This window comes from Ochotona curzoniae, unplaced genomic scaffold (genome assembly GCF_017591425.1).
Source record: "Ochotona curzoniae isolate NIBS_2020 unplaced genomic scaffold, NIBS_Ocur_1.0 contig_4877, whole genome shotgun sequence".
NCBI lineage: Eukaryota > Metazoa > Chordata > Mammalia > Lagomorpha > Ochotonidae > Ochotona > Ochotona curzoniae.
Window position 1 is genome coordinate 42,288 of NW_024466409.1, and position 18,985 is coordinate 61,272.

General features: G+C 52.4%; 1 protein-coding gene across 4 annotated transcripts in view; it reads right to left on the bottom strand.

The window, feature by feature from the left end:
- ABCC8 (ATP binding cassette subfamily C member 8) overlaps positions 1-18,985 on the bottom strand; it is a 70,061-nt gene that overhangs the window by 13,941 nt on the left and 37,135 nt on the right. For 2 of the 4 annotated variants that reach the window (XM_040988435.1, XM_040988434.1), the window contains exons 13-23: positions 17,187-17,292; positions 16,950-17,066; positions 16,531-16,606; positions 15,907-16,012; positions 8,110-8,142; positions 6,593-6,628; positions 5,938-6,036; positions 4,583-4,667; positions 3,858-3,938; positions 2,088-2,225; positions 255-380 (exon numbers count right to left, since the gene is read on the bottom strand). In XM_040988435.1, the coding sequence (XP_040844369.1) occupies positions 255-380; positions 2,088-2,225; positions 3,858-3,938; positions 4,583-4,667; positions 5,938-6,036; positions 6,593-6,628; positions 8,110-8,142; positions 15,907-16,012; positions 16,531-16,606; positions 16,950-17,066; positions 17,187-17,292 (1,003 nt within the window). Of the gene's footprint in view, positions 1-254; positions 381-2,087; positions 2,226-3,857; positions 3,939-4,582; positions 4,668-5,937; positions 6,037-6,592; positions 6,629-8,109; positions 8,143-13,552; positions 13,589-15,906; positions 16,013-16,530; positions 16,607-16,949; positions 17,293-18,985 lie in introns of all 4 variants that reach the window. The other 2 variants (XM_040988436.1, XM_040988433.1) reach the window with 2 other exon arrangements.

The window sequence follows — 18,985 nt, forward strand, 5'->3', positions numbered from 1 at the left end:
TTGGATTTGTTTTCTGGAACTTTGCAATGAAATGGTATTTCCTGGTGTCAGAATGAGGGAAAGGTGCCCCGGTGCTTTTGCCCTGGATGCTTGGCACAGATCTTGGCTCCCCTGTGGCAGGAGCAAGTTCATGCCTGCCCAGCTGCCATGTCTGTCCTTGGGAGTAGTGAGGCCAAGAAGGCCTGTCTGAATACACCTGCTAGCAGAGCTCTCCCTGCCAGAGCTGGCCAGCTAGACCCCTGGGGCGACCTCACCTTCTCCAGCTCTTGGTCCTGCCGGTTCATGAGGGTCTTCCAGTGCTCAAAGAGCTGACTCTCACACCTCTGGAAGTCCTTGAGGGTTCCCTCCCTCTGGATGGTGCCGTCCTTCATAGCAATGATCTAGAGGGGCAGAAGCATGCCATAGTGTGAGAGGGAGGCACACAGCCCCATCGCAACTGGGAGTGGCCTTTGGCTTATCTAGGACAGTGAGACCATCAGGAGATCCACCCTACCCCCTCACGCTCCCAGGTCTTGGAGCTGGGCACACTTCAACAGTCGAGTTGCACAGTAACTTGGTGCATCCTGGGCAAGCCCATGGTTCACTCATCAGGATGCCAGCAGCAGCTGCAATGTACATACAACCCTGGAGCCACCGGCAGGCTACCCTGTGTGCTGTGTGAGTGCATACACCCATGGTCACCAGCAGGCTACCTGGGTGCTGTGTGTGTGCACACCCCCAGGGTTGCCACCAAGCTAATCCTGGTTCCTCCTATGGTGACTTTCTAAGGTCCCGCCAGTGCTTGGCAAGACATTGGTTGGTCTGTCCATGTGAACATGCCTCTTTAAACCCAACAAAACTTTCCATTGGAAATATGCAGGGACAATACACAGTAGAATCAACAGGAGTAGACACCTACCCCAGCTCCCCTCGCCCCACCCACCCCACACTGGGCTTTCAGGAGAATGCCAGAGAATCCTGCTCCCTGACACCTCACAGATCTTCTGTGTCTGCCTTCTCAGATGGGACTACACTAAACAACCTTGTTGAGGTTGCTGCAGAAGAACAGAAACACATTTTGCACTTGTTCCAGGAGCTTTGAGGAAAAAAAAAATTTTGAGAATTTATCTGCTTTCACAGTAGAGGAGGGTCTCATTCATCACACATGGAAGGAAGACTTATTGGGGGTGGGCCTGAAGCTCAGAGAGGGCCTCAACTCCTGGCTGCTGCTTCCAGCAAAACTCTTACAGGAAAGGGAAGCACCTACATTTGGAAAGTCACACAATCACCTATCTTAAAAATGAATAGAAACAGTGTGATTAACCAAAAAGTGATGATTTTCATGGGGCTGGCTAATTCTCTGCTTGCAAGTGCAGGCATTCCCATAAGGGCATCAGTTCATATCTGGCTGCTCTACGTCTTGTCCAGCTCCCTGCTTATGGCTTGGGAAAGCAGTGGAGGATGGCCAAAAGCCTTGGGATCCTGCACCTGCATGGAGTACCGAAGATGCTTCTGGCTTCAGATGGGTTCAGCTCCTGCCGTTGTAGCCATTTGGGCAGTAAGCCAAATGATGAAAAATATTTCTTTATCTCTCTCTGTAAATCTGCCTTTCCAATAAAAATAAATGAATATTTGAAAGAAAAAAGAAAAGAAATAATTTTCTAGCTTCAGCAGAGCATGGGAACTGAGACGGTGTGGGGCCTCACATTACACTGACCCCTCTATGCCCATGCCCTGTATTTATCCTCTGACCCCAACATGAATCTGCCCTTGCCTCTGGGAAAGGCCAGTAGGTGGGAAAACAGAGCCTGCATTCAAATAGGTACCTCCTTCCCTACCCTGGCTGGAGGCTTTGCCTGGGAAAGAATCAGAAGGTGGGATCTGTGAGTCTGCTTCTTGCGGAAACCTCGGGCTGCCAGCATGGGATGCTCTTCCAGGGGCCCAGACAGCACATCTGGGTGTCGCCATCCCCTGGCCTACCTTGGATGTTTCTGAGCCTCACAGGCTGCAGGAAGCCATTACAGCGGAGACCCCTGACTGACTCCCTCAAAGCTGCCCAGCTGCATGTCTCAGCCCCTCCTTAGCTTGACCCCCTCCTGGCCCCTCACCCAGTCTGCATGAGGCAGGTACTGCAGCTTGTGGGTCACTAGAACCACGGTCCTCTTGTCATCCCGAAGCATCTCCAGGATCCCCACCTGCATCAAGTGGTCACTCAGATGGACGTCCAGAGCTGAGAACGGGTCATCCTACATGGAGGGGAGAGAATGGGGGCAGGTGTGAGGGAGGAGCTAACAGTAGTGTAAAACTTTTCAAGAGTTCTAGCAGTTTTGCTTGGGCTGGGGTGTGATACTAGCTAGCTGTGTGGCCTCAGGCACCTCCCTTAACCTCTCTGAGCCAGAGTTATCACTCTCAAACAGATGTGATCATTCGGTCCCTGACTCCTACACCATCAATGACTTCTCACCATCTATAAAGTCCATAGTACTCGACCCTTCACAAGCTTACTCTTCTGTCTTGCCTTGCTTCTCATCCATCTTCCCCAGGCTCCCGACAGGGGATAGATAGGTTTTAGAGGAACTGCCTCTTCAGGCCTCTGCCCTAACAGCTCCTTCTACCTGCAGTGCCATCTGCCTTTGGTCTGCCCAGTGATCTCTCATCCTTTACTTTACAAGCACCACTGCTGCCTGTGTCCTGTCCTGGCCCTCAGCCTCCCATTCACTCCCTCTCTGTGACAGAGGTACCCTGCACAAAGTTAGATCAGAGTTAGCTGTCCTAACCATGAGGTCCCTGAGCACAGAGACCCCCTTGTGCCTACACGTGGCAAAGAGCAGGGGCTTAGGAGAAGTTTGTGGAAATGCCACCACTCACATTACTTTAACAGGATTGCTTGAATTTCAAGTGCAAGCATGCACAAGTCAGCACTTTGCACAGGGTTGTGGGTGTGTCAGATGGTAACAGAGACAGTGAATTTTTACATTAGATAGTGTTGTAGGCAAGAATTGCTCGTGTGTGTGTGTGTGTGTATGCACACATTTGGGAGCACATGTTGAGGGGAGGAGAGAATGAAGCTGAGGTCAGAGACCTGAGGTTCTTTCTTCCAACTCCCTGTCCACATCGCTTCCCTCTCCCTTCCTGTCCAACTGATTCTTCAAGGCCGTCCTCAGGAAGCCTTCCCTGGTGGTGTCAGCCCTCAGAGTCATCTTTCTGGACAAGGGCCCTCATAATCTGTGCTACAAGTTGGTTTTGAACTTGACTGTACATCTTGAATGTGGGTGAGTGTTGTCTCTCTAACCAAACTCCTAGTCTGTGAGGTCAAAGGCTGGATGGGGCTTAGCATTAGCCAAGATGCATCTTAGCCAAGATGCTGATGTAGAACGTGGTGTCAAATAGGGCAGGGGTAGCTAGTAAGTTTCATCTCATGGTTGATATGTGTTGGTTCTCTAAAGAAGGGTTCTGAGTTCCATGGGAAATAATACAGCGATCAATTAGTGATGCTTGCTTTGGGCATACAGTGGGAAGCAGCAGCAGGAACAGCGTGTGTTCCAAGTATTTGCTCACCAGGCGGTTGAATTGTATAAGTGTTGACAGCCTGGAGCTGCCCATAGAGAGGCAGCCTGAGCTACTTGTCTTCCTTGCTGGCTATTGCACAGCTCAGAGAGAAGTCGGCCGTAGTGTTCTTGCCTGCCTGTTCTTTTCCTACCAAAAGAGCAGGGAGTCTCAAATGGAGTGGTTTACTCCTGGAGGCAGTTGTTACATGATGCCACCTGGGTGTGGGTGTGTGTTAGGTCAGTGAAGTGGTCCCTCTTGGATCCCTCTGCACAAGGGGGACCAGTACCACATACAAGGGCCCTCAGGTGTGTGCCCGCTGGTAGACTCACCAAGAAGACAACGTGGGTGTGCTGGTAGAGTGCACGGGCCACGCTGATCCGCTGGCGCTGACCACCAGACAAGTTGATGCCCTGTCATCAAAGAGGAGGAAATAGTCATGCCCTTGGCCACTCAGGGGAGACTGACCCCTCCGGAGGGTGAATCCATGGGACAGAAGCCCGGTTCTCACCACCACATGGCCCAGCTTCTCCTTGTGCATACAAAAGGAACTTGAACCTGTCTCCTTACTTCATTGGGAAGGGGACAGCATGACTGCTGAATTTTGAAGACTCAACATGCAGATAGCAGGGACCAACTGTCCACTGTCCAAAAAGACAGAGGAAGTGGGCTTGAACTTATACACGAAGGGGGTAGCCACAGGAAAATCTTATTTGTCTATGTTTATGGAAAGGAGAACAAATAGGAACAGCACAACCTCTGACCCAGGGCAGAGTAGAGTTGGCCCTCAGAGCACATGGAGGAAGGCGACCTTGTCATCCTCTCTCTGGCCTAGGATGATGACCTTACCCCCTAAACAAGCCTGAAAACCCATCCAGGGAATTCAGCCTCAAGAAATGATGGTTGACTCCACTGCAAGCTTTCCCCTCACTCCTGGTTTCCAGTTACCCAGTCTCTCTGTGAAGGACCTTAAAACCTGGTGGGATGTGGGTGTGCAGGAGATGAGACCAGGGCAGGGAGCCTGGCTCGGAGAGACTGACTAGATGGCTATACTAACCCGCTCCCCAATCTGGGTCTGGTCTCCATGGGGCAAGATGTCGATGTCCGGCTGCAAGGAGCAGGCTTCGATGACCGTCTTGTACCTGGAGCAGGCGGGGGTGGGGGTGCAGCCCATCAGCTTGGCCTGTGCTTTCATGGATGAGTGCCTGGGGAGCTGCAACCCGGTGCACGTTGCCTTTGATGGGCCTCCCGTGTGGGTGCAAGCAAACAACACGTGAGCTCAGAAAGAGCTGAGGTCAGCACCCCACACAGTCATGGGGAAGATTAAATATTTGAAAGGCAAAATTGGATGGGAGCAAATATGCCAAGTAAGTGCCCAGAGCAGGTATGCGGCCGTGGGGAAGTTTGAAAAAACCATAGCTAGAGCCCGTGCTTGGGCTGCCGCCTGGGAAAATCACTGCTGGCTGGTTTTGACAGTAATGATGATGGCTGGGCAAATATTTGTCCAGCCTACTCCTCTCAGCCTCCTCCTGGTCAGCCTGTCACCTGGGTAGGTGCCAGCTGGGGGCCACGAAAGCCTCAGAGTGGCTTGGCGACAAGCTTGCACGTAGGTGTCTGTTGCTCATTTTTGGATATGAAACCCATTGCAGTCACTTCCTGGCTCAGAAGGCTTGGACAAGAACATAACCTTTTTTTTTTTAATTTACATATTTAATTAGCCTGAGTCGCATAGAAACTGATACAGATCTCCCATCTCCCCAGATCTCTGCAAGAGCTGAGAACTCAGTCTAGGGGTCTCATGTGGGTGGCAAGAATTTAACTAGCCATCACCTGCTGCCTTCCAGGATACAGGAGGCTGGAATGAGAGCACAGCTGGGATGCAAACCCAGGTATCCCAATAAGAATTGCAGGGTGGTCCAAGTAGCACCTTAACCATTGTACCAAATGCTCATCCTTATTTAAGCTTTCTGAGCCTTGGCTTTCTCACCTATAAAGTGGAGATAACAACAGTACCGGTCCACTGAGGTGGTTGTGAACCTTAGAGGAAATTGTGTATCCAGAGAGCTGAGCCTGGTGCCTGGCACCTGCTAAGAGCTCAATTGATGCTGGCTGTTGTGATCACTGGAGGGAAACAGGACCCCAGTCTCAGAGCTGGGGTGGGAATCGCAAAAGCAGGCAACCCTGGGGAGAGAGGATCTGCCTGCATGCCAGCCTCAAGTGAGGCCAGCATCACTCTCCCTCCCCTCCCCCAGCACTGGAGCTCTTCCAGATGGACCATATGGAGCTGGCTGGACTCCAGGGCAATGGCCTGGAGAGCAGGGTGTGGGTGATGGGGGAGAGGCAGGGCTCTGTGCTGGGGCTCAGGGCCTACCCCCCCTCCCCGCTGCCCGCCTGTCTTCTGCAGGCTTTTACCGCTGCTTGTTGAAGGGGCTCTCAAAGGTGATGTTCTCTTCCACAGTGGCGTTCAGCAGCCACGGCTTCTGAGAAGCATAAGCCACGGGGCCTCTTTTCCTGGAAGCAACAGGGGAGGGTTGGGATTGGGACCTCCCTGGGCGCTCATCCTTAGAGGGGCTAATCCAGCCAAGGGCTTAGACCAGCGTAAGGGGTAGCGCCCAGATGGAAGATACTCTTAGCCTGTTGACTGGAATCTACTGTTGGCTTCTAAGTGGTCTCTTCCATACCATCTCCAAGGCCTGACCAGCTTTGGGAGTTCTGAGTCCCAGCTGATTGGGGGAGACCTCATTTGTTCCTGCTCAATTCCCAGCCAGCCAGGGACCTCTGATTTCCTCCCAGCAGAATTGGCCTGGAACCACTCCATCCCACATCCATGTGCTTTTATAAAGTGGAGCCAAGGCTATCAGTGTGATGTGCTGTTAGGGCCCCCGGTTCCCAACAGTGGCAGGGAGCAAACAGCAAGATGGAAGTAGTGGTAGCTCTCAAGCCACCAGTTGCAGGACACAGTTCCTCCTGACCAACCCCAGTACCCCAGCAACAGGAGATGGGTCTTGAGGCCACTCTCCAGGGCCACGTGGTTCCCTCTATGGACAGTGCTCCCAGCACCTGGTACCTGACGTCTGAGTCGGCTGTTGTCTCCTGCTCTGGGCTGCAGAAGGGAAGAAAGACAACTGTCAGAATCCTCCCTCCATGCCACAAAACCCCTCCGGGTTTGTTCTGCGATACAATCTGGAACTCCCTCAGTCCCCACCTGAGCCATCACCCCTGAAGCCAAGTTCACAGCCCCAAGGGTTGCACAGAGAGGTGTGGCAGGGGTGGGGTAGGGTGGGTAAGTGCGTGTGGCCATCCTGGGAGAGCCTCCCAGCCTGTCTGTGGACTTGGGTGTGGGAGGAGGTCCAGGGTCCTGGTTAAGAAGGACAGAGGAAGAATGGGACACATGATCCTGCTGGATCAGAGGAGGATGCGGTCCCCTGCGTGGTCCCATCAGGCTCAGCCTCTGCACTGGGTTCGGATGAGCAGGCTGAGGTCTCGGGCAGAGAGCTGCACCATGGCAAGGGTAGGGAGCTGGGATGGGCCAACAGTGGCAGCTGCACTTTGTGGCCAGGAACCCAAAGCTGACAGAGCTGATAAGGGCACTGAGTAAGGTCGTAGTCACATGTGGCCTTGTCAGAAGACAACTGTGGCATATAGGGACTCTGCCAGGGAAGCCTCATGAGCCACAGGGCCCATGGCTGCAGCACAGCCCAAGCTGCCCTCAGTGTCAATGGTGGTGTTACTGTGTTCTTGTCATGCAGGCTTGTACTTGTCACATGCCACACCTGACCTTTGGCTCGAGAAGTGAGAACACTGTGGCTGGATGGGCAGGGCTGTCATCACGCCCAGGCACTTGGGAACAAAGTGGGAGAAAGGGCGGAGGCCATATCAGGAAGTGGGGCCCATGTGGTACTGGAGAGGAAGGTGGGAGGTTTGGCCTAATTGACAAGGGCGGTCTTGCCTGCTTGCTGCCCTGTTTCTCTCCACTGAACTTAGGACACGTGGGGGCAGGAGGGTGTTTGGAGCCTCAGCAGTCTTGCTCTGTGCCTTGAGGCTTATGCATGGAACAAATCAGCTAGGCCACTATGTCTAGCTCCTCTTTTGACCATCTTTCAGCTTCTTCCTAGAGGTATTGTCATGTATTTTCTAACTATCTCTTCCCAGAAGCACTCTCTCTATAGCTCAGCAATTTTTTTTTTGTTTTTAACATATTCACAAGGCTGTGTGGCCATCACCACCAGCTAGCTCCATCCATCACAGTCATCAACCAGTCACCCCCAAAAACCTCCACAAGCATTAGCAGCCCCTCGTCTCTCTCTCCACTCTCTGACAACTAATAATCTACTTTCTGGTGGTATCCACTGTGAAATACTAACCCCACAGATATGCTGACTCTTGTTCACATATTATGAGGCCCTTTACATGGGCACAAAGCATTGCAATGCCCACATCCCCCGCCATGCCCTTACTGAGAATGCATTGCTTTGGTTCTCCAGCTCTGAAAGCAGGCTGCTAACCACGCCCACAAGCCTCCCATCACCAGCTGGTCCCTTCCCTTCACTGGGACCCATTTCTCACCCAGTTCCGTGGCTGTACCTGTGGTCATCCCCCGTCTCACTGTCAGCAAGGCTGTTGAGACACAGAAGAGAGCGGTCACAACTCACTTAGTATCTCATTACCTTTGCATGAAATCTGATCTTCAGAAAGAAGCAATCTCCACCCTCCACCCTCCACCCTCCTACTCTCTCACCCACATCTGCATACCAAATAGCTTTTGGGGATCAGGTACTGTTCTTCCCAACCCCCAACCCTCCCAACAGCCCCTGGACAGGCACCTTCCAAGCAGCCTGCACATGACATCAGTGTACTTGGCAATGACACAGAGACGCCGTGAGGCTTCTGAGGTGTCAAGATTGTTGGCAAAACTAAGGCTCAGAGAAGCAAGGGGATTCTCCCAAAGTCACAATCATTTCTCATAGTGCTTCTCAAACTGTGCACAGGAACCCAACAATCAGGTAGGTAGACTACCGTGGCTCTGAACCAGAGGTGGGGGAAACATCCGTGTGTGCTCACGTGGGTAAGATCTTTCTTATGTGGGTCAAGTCTTCCCTCTTACCAACCCATGCATGAGCATGACTGAGAGGACCATACTATAAACTGCATTCTGCATCATGGGTCAACCCAGGGGACATTTTTGGAAAACACCAGGTGGGGTGACCTGAATTGTGAGCCAATTTGGCCAGTGTTCCTTCTGCTCCAGGCCATGGCTTTCTAGGAACCAGAGAAGTGTGTGCTCTTGTTATGCACAGGGGTGACAATCCTCTCCGGGCCATGCAGATTTCACTCTTATTACAGTGAAAACAGCCAGCAGTTACTGAACTTCCTAAACCCTGGGGCAAGACTGCAACAGGTTTATCTCTTTAGATGTTTAGATAAAGGTTTCTAACTTTACAGACAAAGCAGTGAGACACAGAGCCGAGTCATTTGCCCAGCCCCTCCGCCAGCAAGTGGCAGAGCCAGTAGATCTGACTCCAGCGCTTTCTGCTCCTGTTGTCCACAGCACATGATTTCCCCATGGCCTTCCTGCCCCATAGCTCTAAAATGTTCCTCCCTGCAGGAACTCCAGGATGGCCGACACCAGGGAGAGGAAGGAGCCTGACCAAAATCCCTCTTGGGCTGAGGGCAGAGGACCAGAGGCAGAGACCCCTGGGCTATGTGGTTGCCTGGCCTCTCCATCCTGTTCTTGATCTCTGCGGTCTCATTTCACTCTCTCAAGCTTGCATCCATCTCACCAGATTGCTGTAATTTACAATTTGCAGATAAGTTGGTAATGTGAGACAGATAAAACCATTAAGCTGATGAATTCCAGCTCTGCAGCCACAGCCCCCATGAACAGATCCCTGGAGTCCTCCCAGCTTGACTGCTTCTGGGTCACAAAGTTGTTATTCAAGCCTTCGTGGCAGTGGCTCTCAGAAGACCAGGCTCCAGCCCTAACTCGGTGGGTATTATGATCTGGATCAATTACCCTCCTAATGGGCAACCTTGTTCCCTGATCAGCTCGGGGGTGGACCTGTCACCCGAGTGCATATCAGGGCTGGCAGGGCCTGTCAGCCCCCATAGTGTTCAAATCTGTAACAAACAGAAGCAGCTGACTCTCACAGTGATCACTAGAAGGAAGGAAGGGAGCGGATGAACACCGTGCAAGGCTGACCACACTCAGCAGCTTCTGGCAACCCTATCTCTTCATCCTCACTTTATAGGCGGGGAAACGGAGGCTCAGAGCTGGCACATCTGCCCAAACTGATGCAGCACCAGGAGGAGGGGAAGTTGGGGAGTGAGGCCAGGGTCAGATTCTCTTCTCAGCATGTCCCCCAGTCTCTTAGCTTGAGTATCTGTAAAGCTGTGGTGTATCTACCTGAGCAGGGAGGCATGGCATGGAGTAACCAACTGTCAGGCACTTCCTCCTAGTGAGTGCTGAGATTTCTCAGTGAGGGGGAGAACATTCAACTCGCCCTCTGTCTACACTTTGGGGACCAAGCCCTGGATTGAAGGGATGTTTCTCTCGGTTCTCTAACCTCACGACCTTCCTCACGACAGTCAACTGGAAGCTAGGTAGGTGTTGCACCAACCTGAACCAGGGCACAGAAACTGTCCTGTCAGGGCTTACAACCTGGCAGGGCAGACTGCTCAGATAAAGAAGTCAGGAAGTTGTAAGAACTGAGAAGAGCAGGAATGGCAGAGTACTGGAGAACTTTCTGAGGCACGCACTGATGCTCAGAGAAAAGACCAAAGGCTTCTGGGTGATGCGGTGTTGGGTGGTTTTTATCCTTTCTATGCTTTTTCTCCTAATTGAATGGGCATTTTTTAAGGGTAAGCAATCTAAGAAAAACATGATTTTAACAAAGCAGTTTGGAGGAGAAGGAAATCTAAGACAATAAGGGAAAGTATATAGAGAAATTGACAGCTAGGAAGAACTCTGATGGACAGGAAGGAGTGGGACAGCGAAGGCGGAATGGGGACAGCATCGGGAGACAGGCAACGAAGAGGCTGGGGAGGAGGATGGGTTCCAAGCACGTGTGTGCTTCAGGCTGCTCTGGTCACTGTGAAGTCCAAAGCTCCTGTACTTAGAGGAACTTCTCTGTAAAATGGCAGTGAAGGTAAAACCTCACAATGATACAGCTGTCACTGGGTCCCAAGGCCAAATCTCCCAGGGAAGAAATCCAGGATCTTCCTCATGTCTGGAGGAGGAGACAGCATCCGAGAGAGGTGACATGACCTGCCCAAGGTTACAAAATTGGCAGAGGCAGAATCAGGACTGCACCTGACACCCTCTGGTCCCCAGGTAGGCCTGCCTCCAGGCGTTGCTTCTGCACACTTCCCTCCTCCTGTCTGCCGACTCACTCACTTGCTGCACCTGCCAGGAAACACTGGTGCATCTGAGCATCTGGCACCAGCTCTTCCAAGGCTCCAGGAACCTCATGGGCAGATCAGACCAACCAGGGTCTCGGCAGGCAACAGACCCTGGGCCTCCAGAGTGGGCACAGAGAGACGGGACAAATAGTCCACATGGGAGGTTTCATTAGGGAGTGCCCTGAGACAGGAGCTGCAGCCCCACTTGGGGCAGCAATCTTGAGCCAGTTCCTCAGGGCTTTGCTTCCTGTTGGCTCTGTAGCAGCATTAAAGGGCACTCCACCATGCAGAGTAATGGCCTTGGTCTTTATTCCTAGTAAAATGTATGCACTAATATTGACTTTCCATTAAAACGTTTTCCTCTTAAGATGGCCCAAGTGCTGGGGCCCCTGCCACACATGTAGGAAACCCAGATGGAGTTCTGGACTCCTGACTTGGACCTGGCCCAGTCACATTTAGGGAGTGAACCAATGGGTGGAAACCTCTCTCTGTCAGGCTGCCTTCCAAATAAACATAAGCAAAACAAATGTTCTCCTTTAGGGATTCAGGGTGGTGGTGATGGTGGGGTGTTTGCAAATTCCCAAGTTGACAATTCACACAGAGCCAAGCAGGGACAGGGAACTCTTACAGGAAATGTTTGTGAGCCCCATGGCCCTGAGGCCCTGGATTCAGGCTCCACACCAGCAGGATCACACCGTGGATCCTGCATGCTCCCCCTGGGACTGTCTCTACGTCCCTTTCCACCTAAGCCTTGTAAGCAAGGGCAGTGAGCAGATCTCTGCCTCTGTAGCCTCCACAGGGCAGCTGCATGTGGACTCATCCCCCAGGATCCCAGGAGGAGGAAGATGAGATGATGTACCAGCACATCATCACAACATGAGCCAGGCACTCCACCCCAGTGGGCAGAGGAATTTCTGGTTTAGGGAAACCCTGTGGGAGGGAGAGAGCTCAAGAGGTCTTTATAATGTCAGACAGCACCTTGAAGGCTGTAAGCTGTTCCTGGTTCAACCTTTCTGCGAATGACTCAGTTAGCAAGGCACCAGGGCTACAGAGAGATAGGACGTGATTCATGTCTCCAGGGAGCTCACTGCCATCTCTCTCAGGAGATAGCCTGGAGTATAATTAGAGAGCCTCAGTGGGATTTTGTTTCTGGCAAAGGATGCTGTTGAGTAATGATATTTGCAAGGTATTCCCTCCCTGCTTGGTGCATCCTCCCATCAACCTTGTGGGTCACAGAGGGGGAAACTGGGGCTGACATAGAGGTCATTGTCTGTTCTAAAGCACACAGCCCAGATCTGAGCTTGACAGCCTGGCTCTAATGTCCCAGATGATCCTTGCCCAGCCACTGCTCCCTTGGTCAGTGCTGGAGTAAACAACGCCTTGTGCCAATCAACTAAGCACCTTCTCTGTGCTGGATCTCTAAGCCCCTCCACATCTGCCTGCTGCCTCTTGGAACTTTCTGGCTGCCTGGCTCCCTGGACTTGGCCCTGCTGTGAGTGAAAACCATGGGAGCAGCCCCTACATCATCCTTGCCTCTGGCTGCAGAAAGTGGAGCTTGGGAGCAGTGGCCAGGTTGGTCCCCTTAGCTAGTGTATCAGCTCTCTGTGGACCTGGCTCAGTGACAGCTCCAGGCGGTCACCAAGGGGAACCCCCATGTGCAGTTCCCCTGTGCTTCGTTCACTGTCCAAGACAAGTGGCTTAGCAGAGCCAGGATTGGGGGAGAGGGCAAACAGCTGATGAATCCAACTAGATCATGTCTACCTAGAGTCTCCCTCCTCTTAGCCACTGGGATGCATTCTTAACTGTGTATCCCTTCTCCTCCTCCCCCAACTCTCTCCTTCTCTTCTTTCTGCATCACCAGCACGCTTCTATAGCCTTTCAGTAGAATCTTATTTCCTGGGTCTGAAAAGTCTGATCTCAGACAAGCTTACTGCCTCAGTCCCATCTCCAACCCGCACACACCATACATCTAGTGCTCTGGCTGGTAGAATCGTTATTACCAGCAATCCACTGCTCACACTGCCACCCCTGCCTGTGACGCCTTCATCTCCCAACACTGTATCTTAAGTGTCTCTGCATTCCTGATCCTGGACACAGGATCTGGTACACAGCAGGTGCTCAATAAATGAATGAAAAAACTAGAGCAGGAACACACACTCAGCTTCCTGTGAACTAACCCGATGCCCCTCCCTAGCTAAGAGAGAGCAAAGTGGATCCTGCAGAAAGGAGAATTTTCTCACCACCTCCCCTTCCCAAGGATCCAACAGAGCCGGGGCTGGGGCCTGGGACACCGTGAAGGAAAATAGGTGTTGACAATGAGGACAGAGCTGAGAGACCTGGGCAAACGGCTCTGCTGAGGAGGCAGGTATGTGTGTGTGTTAACACGGTCAGCGATGCTCTGTGCCCCTGCTCTTGGGACACTAGGGGAAAGCCCCTGTGTTTGGGTACCAGATTCCACTTCTGCTGCCAAAAGCACTGTGCGGCCTTGGGTGACCTGTTTCGCCTCAGTTTCCTCATCTGCAAAAGGGGCTCATAATCACAGCTGTCATACAGAGTTTAGTGAAGACTGGCTGAGGCAAGGAAGTACCTGGCACAGTGCCTGGCACATCCTGAGGGGCTCAGTGTGTGCTGCCCTGGAGGAGGTCCTTGTGTCTCTGGGTGAGAACTTGAGGGCTGGTACAGCTTGTAGAAGAGGTGGAGGCCTGGCTGAGCCCCAGCCACATATGACTGCCACATCGGCGGAGCATAAGGAGAGGTGCTGATGCCGGCATAAGGGCACCAGAAGTGGGTCAGGAGTGGAGGAGGGGGCAAAGAAAGAAGGCAATGGATGTGGCTGGTATTTAGGGCAGTGTTGTTACTTGGGATGCCGACACCTCATACCGCAGTGCTGGTTTGAGCCCTGGTTCCTCTGCTGCACATCCAACTCCCTGCTAATGTGCACTCTGAGGGAGCCAGTGATAGCTCAAGTACTTGGGTCCCTGCCACCCATGTGGGAGGCCCAGATTGAGTTCCAACATGCTGGCTTCAGTCTGACCTAGTCCCAGCTGCTGTGGGTATCTGGGAGTGAACCACTGGATTGGAAATCTCTGTCTCTCTGAGTTGCAACTAAAGTGAAGATAAATAAACAAAAATTAACAGAAGAGAAGAAAGAGGGTAAAGGGACCAGGGGAAGCAGTTTTGATTTTCATGCTGAGCAGAACACTGGCAGCCCAGGGGAGCCCAGGGTCAGCTACAATCTCTGAACTCTGTATTCCCATCTAGTAAAAAGTCTGCCCGCATGGCTGACATTGTGGTGTAGTGGGTTAAGCCACTACTTGCAATGACAGCTCCTATATAGGTGCCAGTTCAAGTCCCAGCTGCTCCACTTCATTTCCAGCTCCCTGCTACTGTGCCTGGAATAGGACTGGAAAATGGCCCACATGTATGAGGCCCTGTACCCACATGTGAGACTTGGAAGAAGCAGCTGGCGCTTGGCTTTGTTGGGGCCTTGACTGTTGCAGCCATCTGGGGAGTGAAGGTGCAAATCACTCTCTAGCTCTCCCTTCCCTCTCTTTGTAACTCTACCTTTCAAATACCTTACAAAAAAGGACAGAAAAGATAAAATGAAAACGCCTCCTGGGAGGAGGGCACAGATCCAGTCTGCTCTCTAAGATTAACTCCTGGATCTGGGGTTCCCAGGACTCCAGCTCAAGGCAGTGGCCAGGATTGAGGAAAAGAACTTAGGTGTAGGGTCCCTGTTCCACACAATGGCCTGCCAGGCACCCAACCTCTCTAAGCCATAGTCCCTGCCTCTATGAAATGAGTGAGAACACACACCTCCAGGCCTAGGGGGCTCATGCTTACAGTGTGCTTGGCAGAGGGACTGGAAAAATGGCCACAAAGCCAACACCTGAGTCTTCCTGTCAGACTGTGCTGAATTTCACCCCATAAGATGGAGAATGGGGGTAGGGACACTGTTGTCCTACACAATACCACAGTCCACAATGTGGTTAAGGCCAAGAGATGCACCAAGACTTCAGGAAACCAGGGGCTCACCTGCCAGTCCTGCCAAGAAGGGAACCTTGCTTTCTATTGGTCAGGGGCAACACCCAGGACATTATAGAGACAGGAAATGGGGGCTGCCTGCTGGTATCTAGAAGTGGGGCTCAGGATGTTCCATTCTGCTTCATGCTTATGAAAACATGGGATTCCAAATGATCATCCTTCCTGGAAATGACTGGAGGGAAGACCTATCTTTCTGCAGAATTGGCCATGACCTTTATTCTGGAACAAGAGTTGCCAGCCCGTATCGGATGCTCTTTTTCCTTAGCTCCGGTGCCAGGCTTGGTGCTATCCTCTGCCCAGCTTTCCAAACACCTCGCAACCCTCCTCATACCTCAGCTCTTTTCTTGCCTTTTTTGAAAGGTTCTATTTTATTTGCATGCTTTATAAAAGAGATTCAAGTGCTTTTTGGACATCGATGAACATAAATAATTGATTTATGATTGATTCAGCTCAAGCTTCTGGCTCTTTAATTAAGATCATGATCTTTTTCCAGAAACCAACTTTTGTCTGGGCTGTCTCATGCTCCTTCAGGCACCCACTGAATGATCAGTGTCATTTCTGCTGTGGCTCACGGTGGCACTGCAACTTTCTACCTTGGGAGGCACAGTTGCTGAGCATACAGGGCAATTGGAGTCACCCAGAACTGAGTTCTAATTCTGGCTCTGCCACCTGTTAGCTGCATGAATTAGGCCAAAGGGTCTGCTCCTTACCCATAAGGTGAGAATTGATGGTAACCTTCACATTGCTGATTATCACAGGGATTAAATGAAGTAAGGCAAATTGAAGATCTAGCAAAGAACCCAGCACATAGTGAGGTTTGGATAAATACTAACAATAGTGATGAGAAGAACAATGAGCAGCATTTATTGAGTACACAGAGAGTGCCTGATACATGCATGGTAGGAAAGAGGAGCACCTGCCAGAGGGTGCATTCCTTACCTGTTCCAGAAGACGGCCCCTGAGACCTTCTGCATCTCCCCCAGTGTGGCAAGCAGCAGCGAGGACTTGCCGCAGCCCACCTGCCCCACAATCATGGTCAACTGGCCTGCAGGGAGAGACAGAGGCGTGTCTCATTATCCAGAAAGACAACCAGGCAGACACCCTCGGCCCTCTCCCCCAAATCCCTGTGACATCCTCCTTCCACTCTGAGCCTTTCCTCCCCCACATCCATGCCCTCCTCTGGCTGCACAGGATCCCTTCCAATCTGCTACCTGCCCCCTTCCTTCCTCCGCATGCCCTTCTCACTTCTGATGCTTCCCAGTGTGAGCCCAGCCCCTTGTGTTCCCCTGGGGACCATCCTGGTTCTCAGCCCTGCAGTGGGATCATGACACTGCTCATGATGGGACAGGCTGGCAGGGACCTCACTCATTCTCAGAAACCTCCTTCCTCACTATGCCTCTCTTGGTTACTCCACTGGGCTCCTTCGAGAACTGAAGTCCCTGTCCCTGCTCCCCAATCTGGCCTGCCCTGTCTGTGCAGCCGAACTTGTCTATGGATTTGTCTCCTTCTCTACATGTCAGTGCGATATGGTGATAAGCCTGATAGGGGAGAGTTGAGCTGTACCTCGGGGGATACGGATGGTGATGTTGGACAGTGTTGGGAGTCCATCAGGGGTCCAGGTAAAGAAGCCTCCGATGATCTTTGTAGGCCACACCCCATCGCGTGGAAGAAAACAGACAGGCAGCTGGAGGTCTCAGGTGTCTCTTGCTTCCTCACTCCCATGAAAGTCAAAAGACACTGACTGATCGATTCCAGCTCCCAACTTACTTCTGAGCCAGGTGAGGGAGCTTGCCCTGTCCTGCTGATCCCTGCCCAGGGCACCCTCCCGAGAAGATAACTCCGTGGAGTCTCTGCTTTTAGGACTCAAAGGGACCCTCCAGGCAGACAGGCAAGGAGGCCTCTGGAACGCAGACCCAGCAGCTTGGTCTCTGGCCACTGGACCTGTTCAGGTGCAGCCTGTACATGTTGAGTCCAGGGCTCACCTGGACACAACAGTTGTCGGTGTCGCCTTCTGCGTTGGGGGCCAGCCTCTGCAGGGGGTTCATGAGTTCCCGACAATCCTCTCGGGCCGGGCGCTTGCGGTTCACCACCTTGAGGGGCTGGGGATGGTCAGGAGATGAGGGTCCATGGGAAGAAAGGTTGAGGTTGGACGTAGCCAGGCACGATTGGCAGACTGTACAGGATAAGCCTGGGAGCAGCCAGGGAGGCTGGGCACTCACCACCGCCTGGTACTTGCTGGCTTGGCTCTGGGGGGTTGGCTCCCGGGGGGCACACTGCTCCTCACGGATCTCTGCGCTGGACAGGAACTCGCTCAGCTTCTGTACGCTGCAGAGGAAGCACAGAGATGCCCCTCACCCCTGCCAGGGACAGAGGAGAGGGGCAGGGAGCAGGACATGCATGGCCCAAGAGCACAGCTCCCAGAAGATTCCTGTCCTGAGATGTGGCTCTTGCAAAGCCCATGCTGGAGGGGCTGGACCAGCACCTCCAAGAGACAGGTCATGGGCATGGTCAAGGTGTGTTAGCCTGGGGCTGGAGCAGGTCAGGGTCTGGATGAGAGGTGGGATTGGTTTGTTTTAGAATTAGAGGTGGGATGGGTTAGCTGGGATGACTAAACTGAAAGATGATCAGTACTGGGCTTATTAGTTACTGTCAGAGCTAAAGTTAACCTGTGGGAAGAGTTGCTAACTTAGCATTGGTTATTAACCACAGTAAAAAATGTGTAGGCAGCTCCCACACACCACCAAGTTAATTGCTTTATAAGCAGGATAAAATCTAAGTCCCATTGCAACCTGTTGTGGGGGTGGGTGGGACCCTTCCCTTCCCTCCCCTCCCCTCCCCTCTTCTCCCCTCCCTTCCTCTCCTCTCTCTTCCCCTCTTCCTCCCTATCTTCCCTCTCTCTTCTCCCCAATTGCCCTGTGGATTCTGCTGAGGCCCTGGACTTATCTCTTTCAGTTCCTTCTCTCTCATCCCGGGGAGTTGGGAACCATCTAGGGAGGCTTGAAACTAGTCTGTGTTCCCATTTTCTCCCTTTCCCTAAACTTATGACAGCTTGGAACAAGACCATTCCAAAACTTAGGGAAAAACAGCCCGGGCTGCAACCAGGCTGTGGTTCAGTGCACCTGACCCTGGGAGGAGCGGACATCAGGCTCCTGCCTGCTCACCCCCATCCTCCCTCTGGAACTCTCCCTGCAGTTTTGGTGAGTGGGAAGTGTGGCGCTGATCTTCAGCTCTTGAAGTGGAGCGTCAGGCTGTGTCTCATCCTGAACTTCCTCCTTAAAAAGGCCTTGGCTCCCCTGGTGCTCTGTTCTTAGAAGTCACAGATTGAAACAAGAGAACATTGGGACAGGCCCAACAGAGTTTTAGCGAGTGTAGGATCCTGGAATCTTTGTTTTCTACACAGAACCACAGGGCTGGAGCAGAAGTGGCAGGGAGGGGGACAATAACCCAAAGTCATAATGCCTTGGTCTATAAACAGTGAAGAGAGCTGAGCTAATCACACCGTCAGGCCAGTTGTTCAGGTCGGATCCTTCTTGAACCATCATCTCACTGAGATGTGCTCCCTTCCATCTTGGGGCCCCTACTAGTGCTTCTTCATGCAAGTTAGTCCTCCACCAGCTACTCCATTTCAACAGCTACTCCTTTGCTACCAGCTGCCCAGAAACACCCCTCCCCCTACCCCACCACTGCCATGATTCAAGGATGCCACTTCCTTCTAGGCTGAAGAAGGCACATTTGTTACCAACTGCTTCCACTAGCACAGGAAAAGGACAACCAGCTCCCCCAGAGACGTGTCAGGCCCTGGATGACAGGAGCTATTTCAGAGGACCGAAGAGGTCTCCACGAACCAGGCATGGTATTCCATAGCCAGTGGCACAGCCCTCCACCTCCAGATCTCACTCTCAGAGGATGATGCCTTCGGGAGAGTGGCTACATTACCACGGGGCCTGGGAATAGGGAACTCTCAAGGTTGCAGGCCAACACATCATGACCAGCAGGCACTCGGGGACATTGCTTCCCT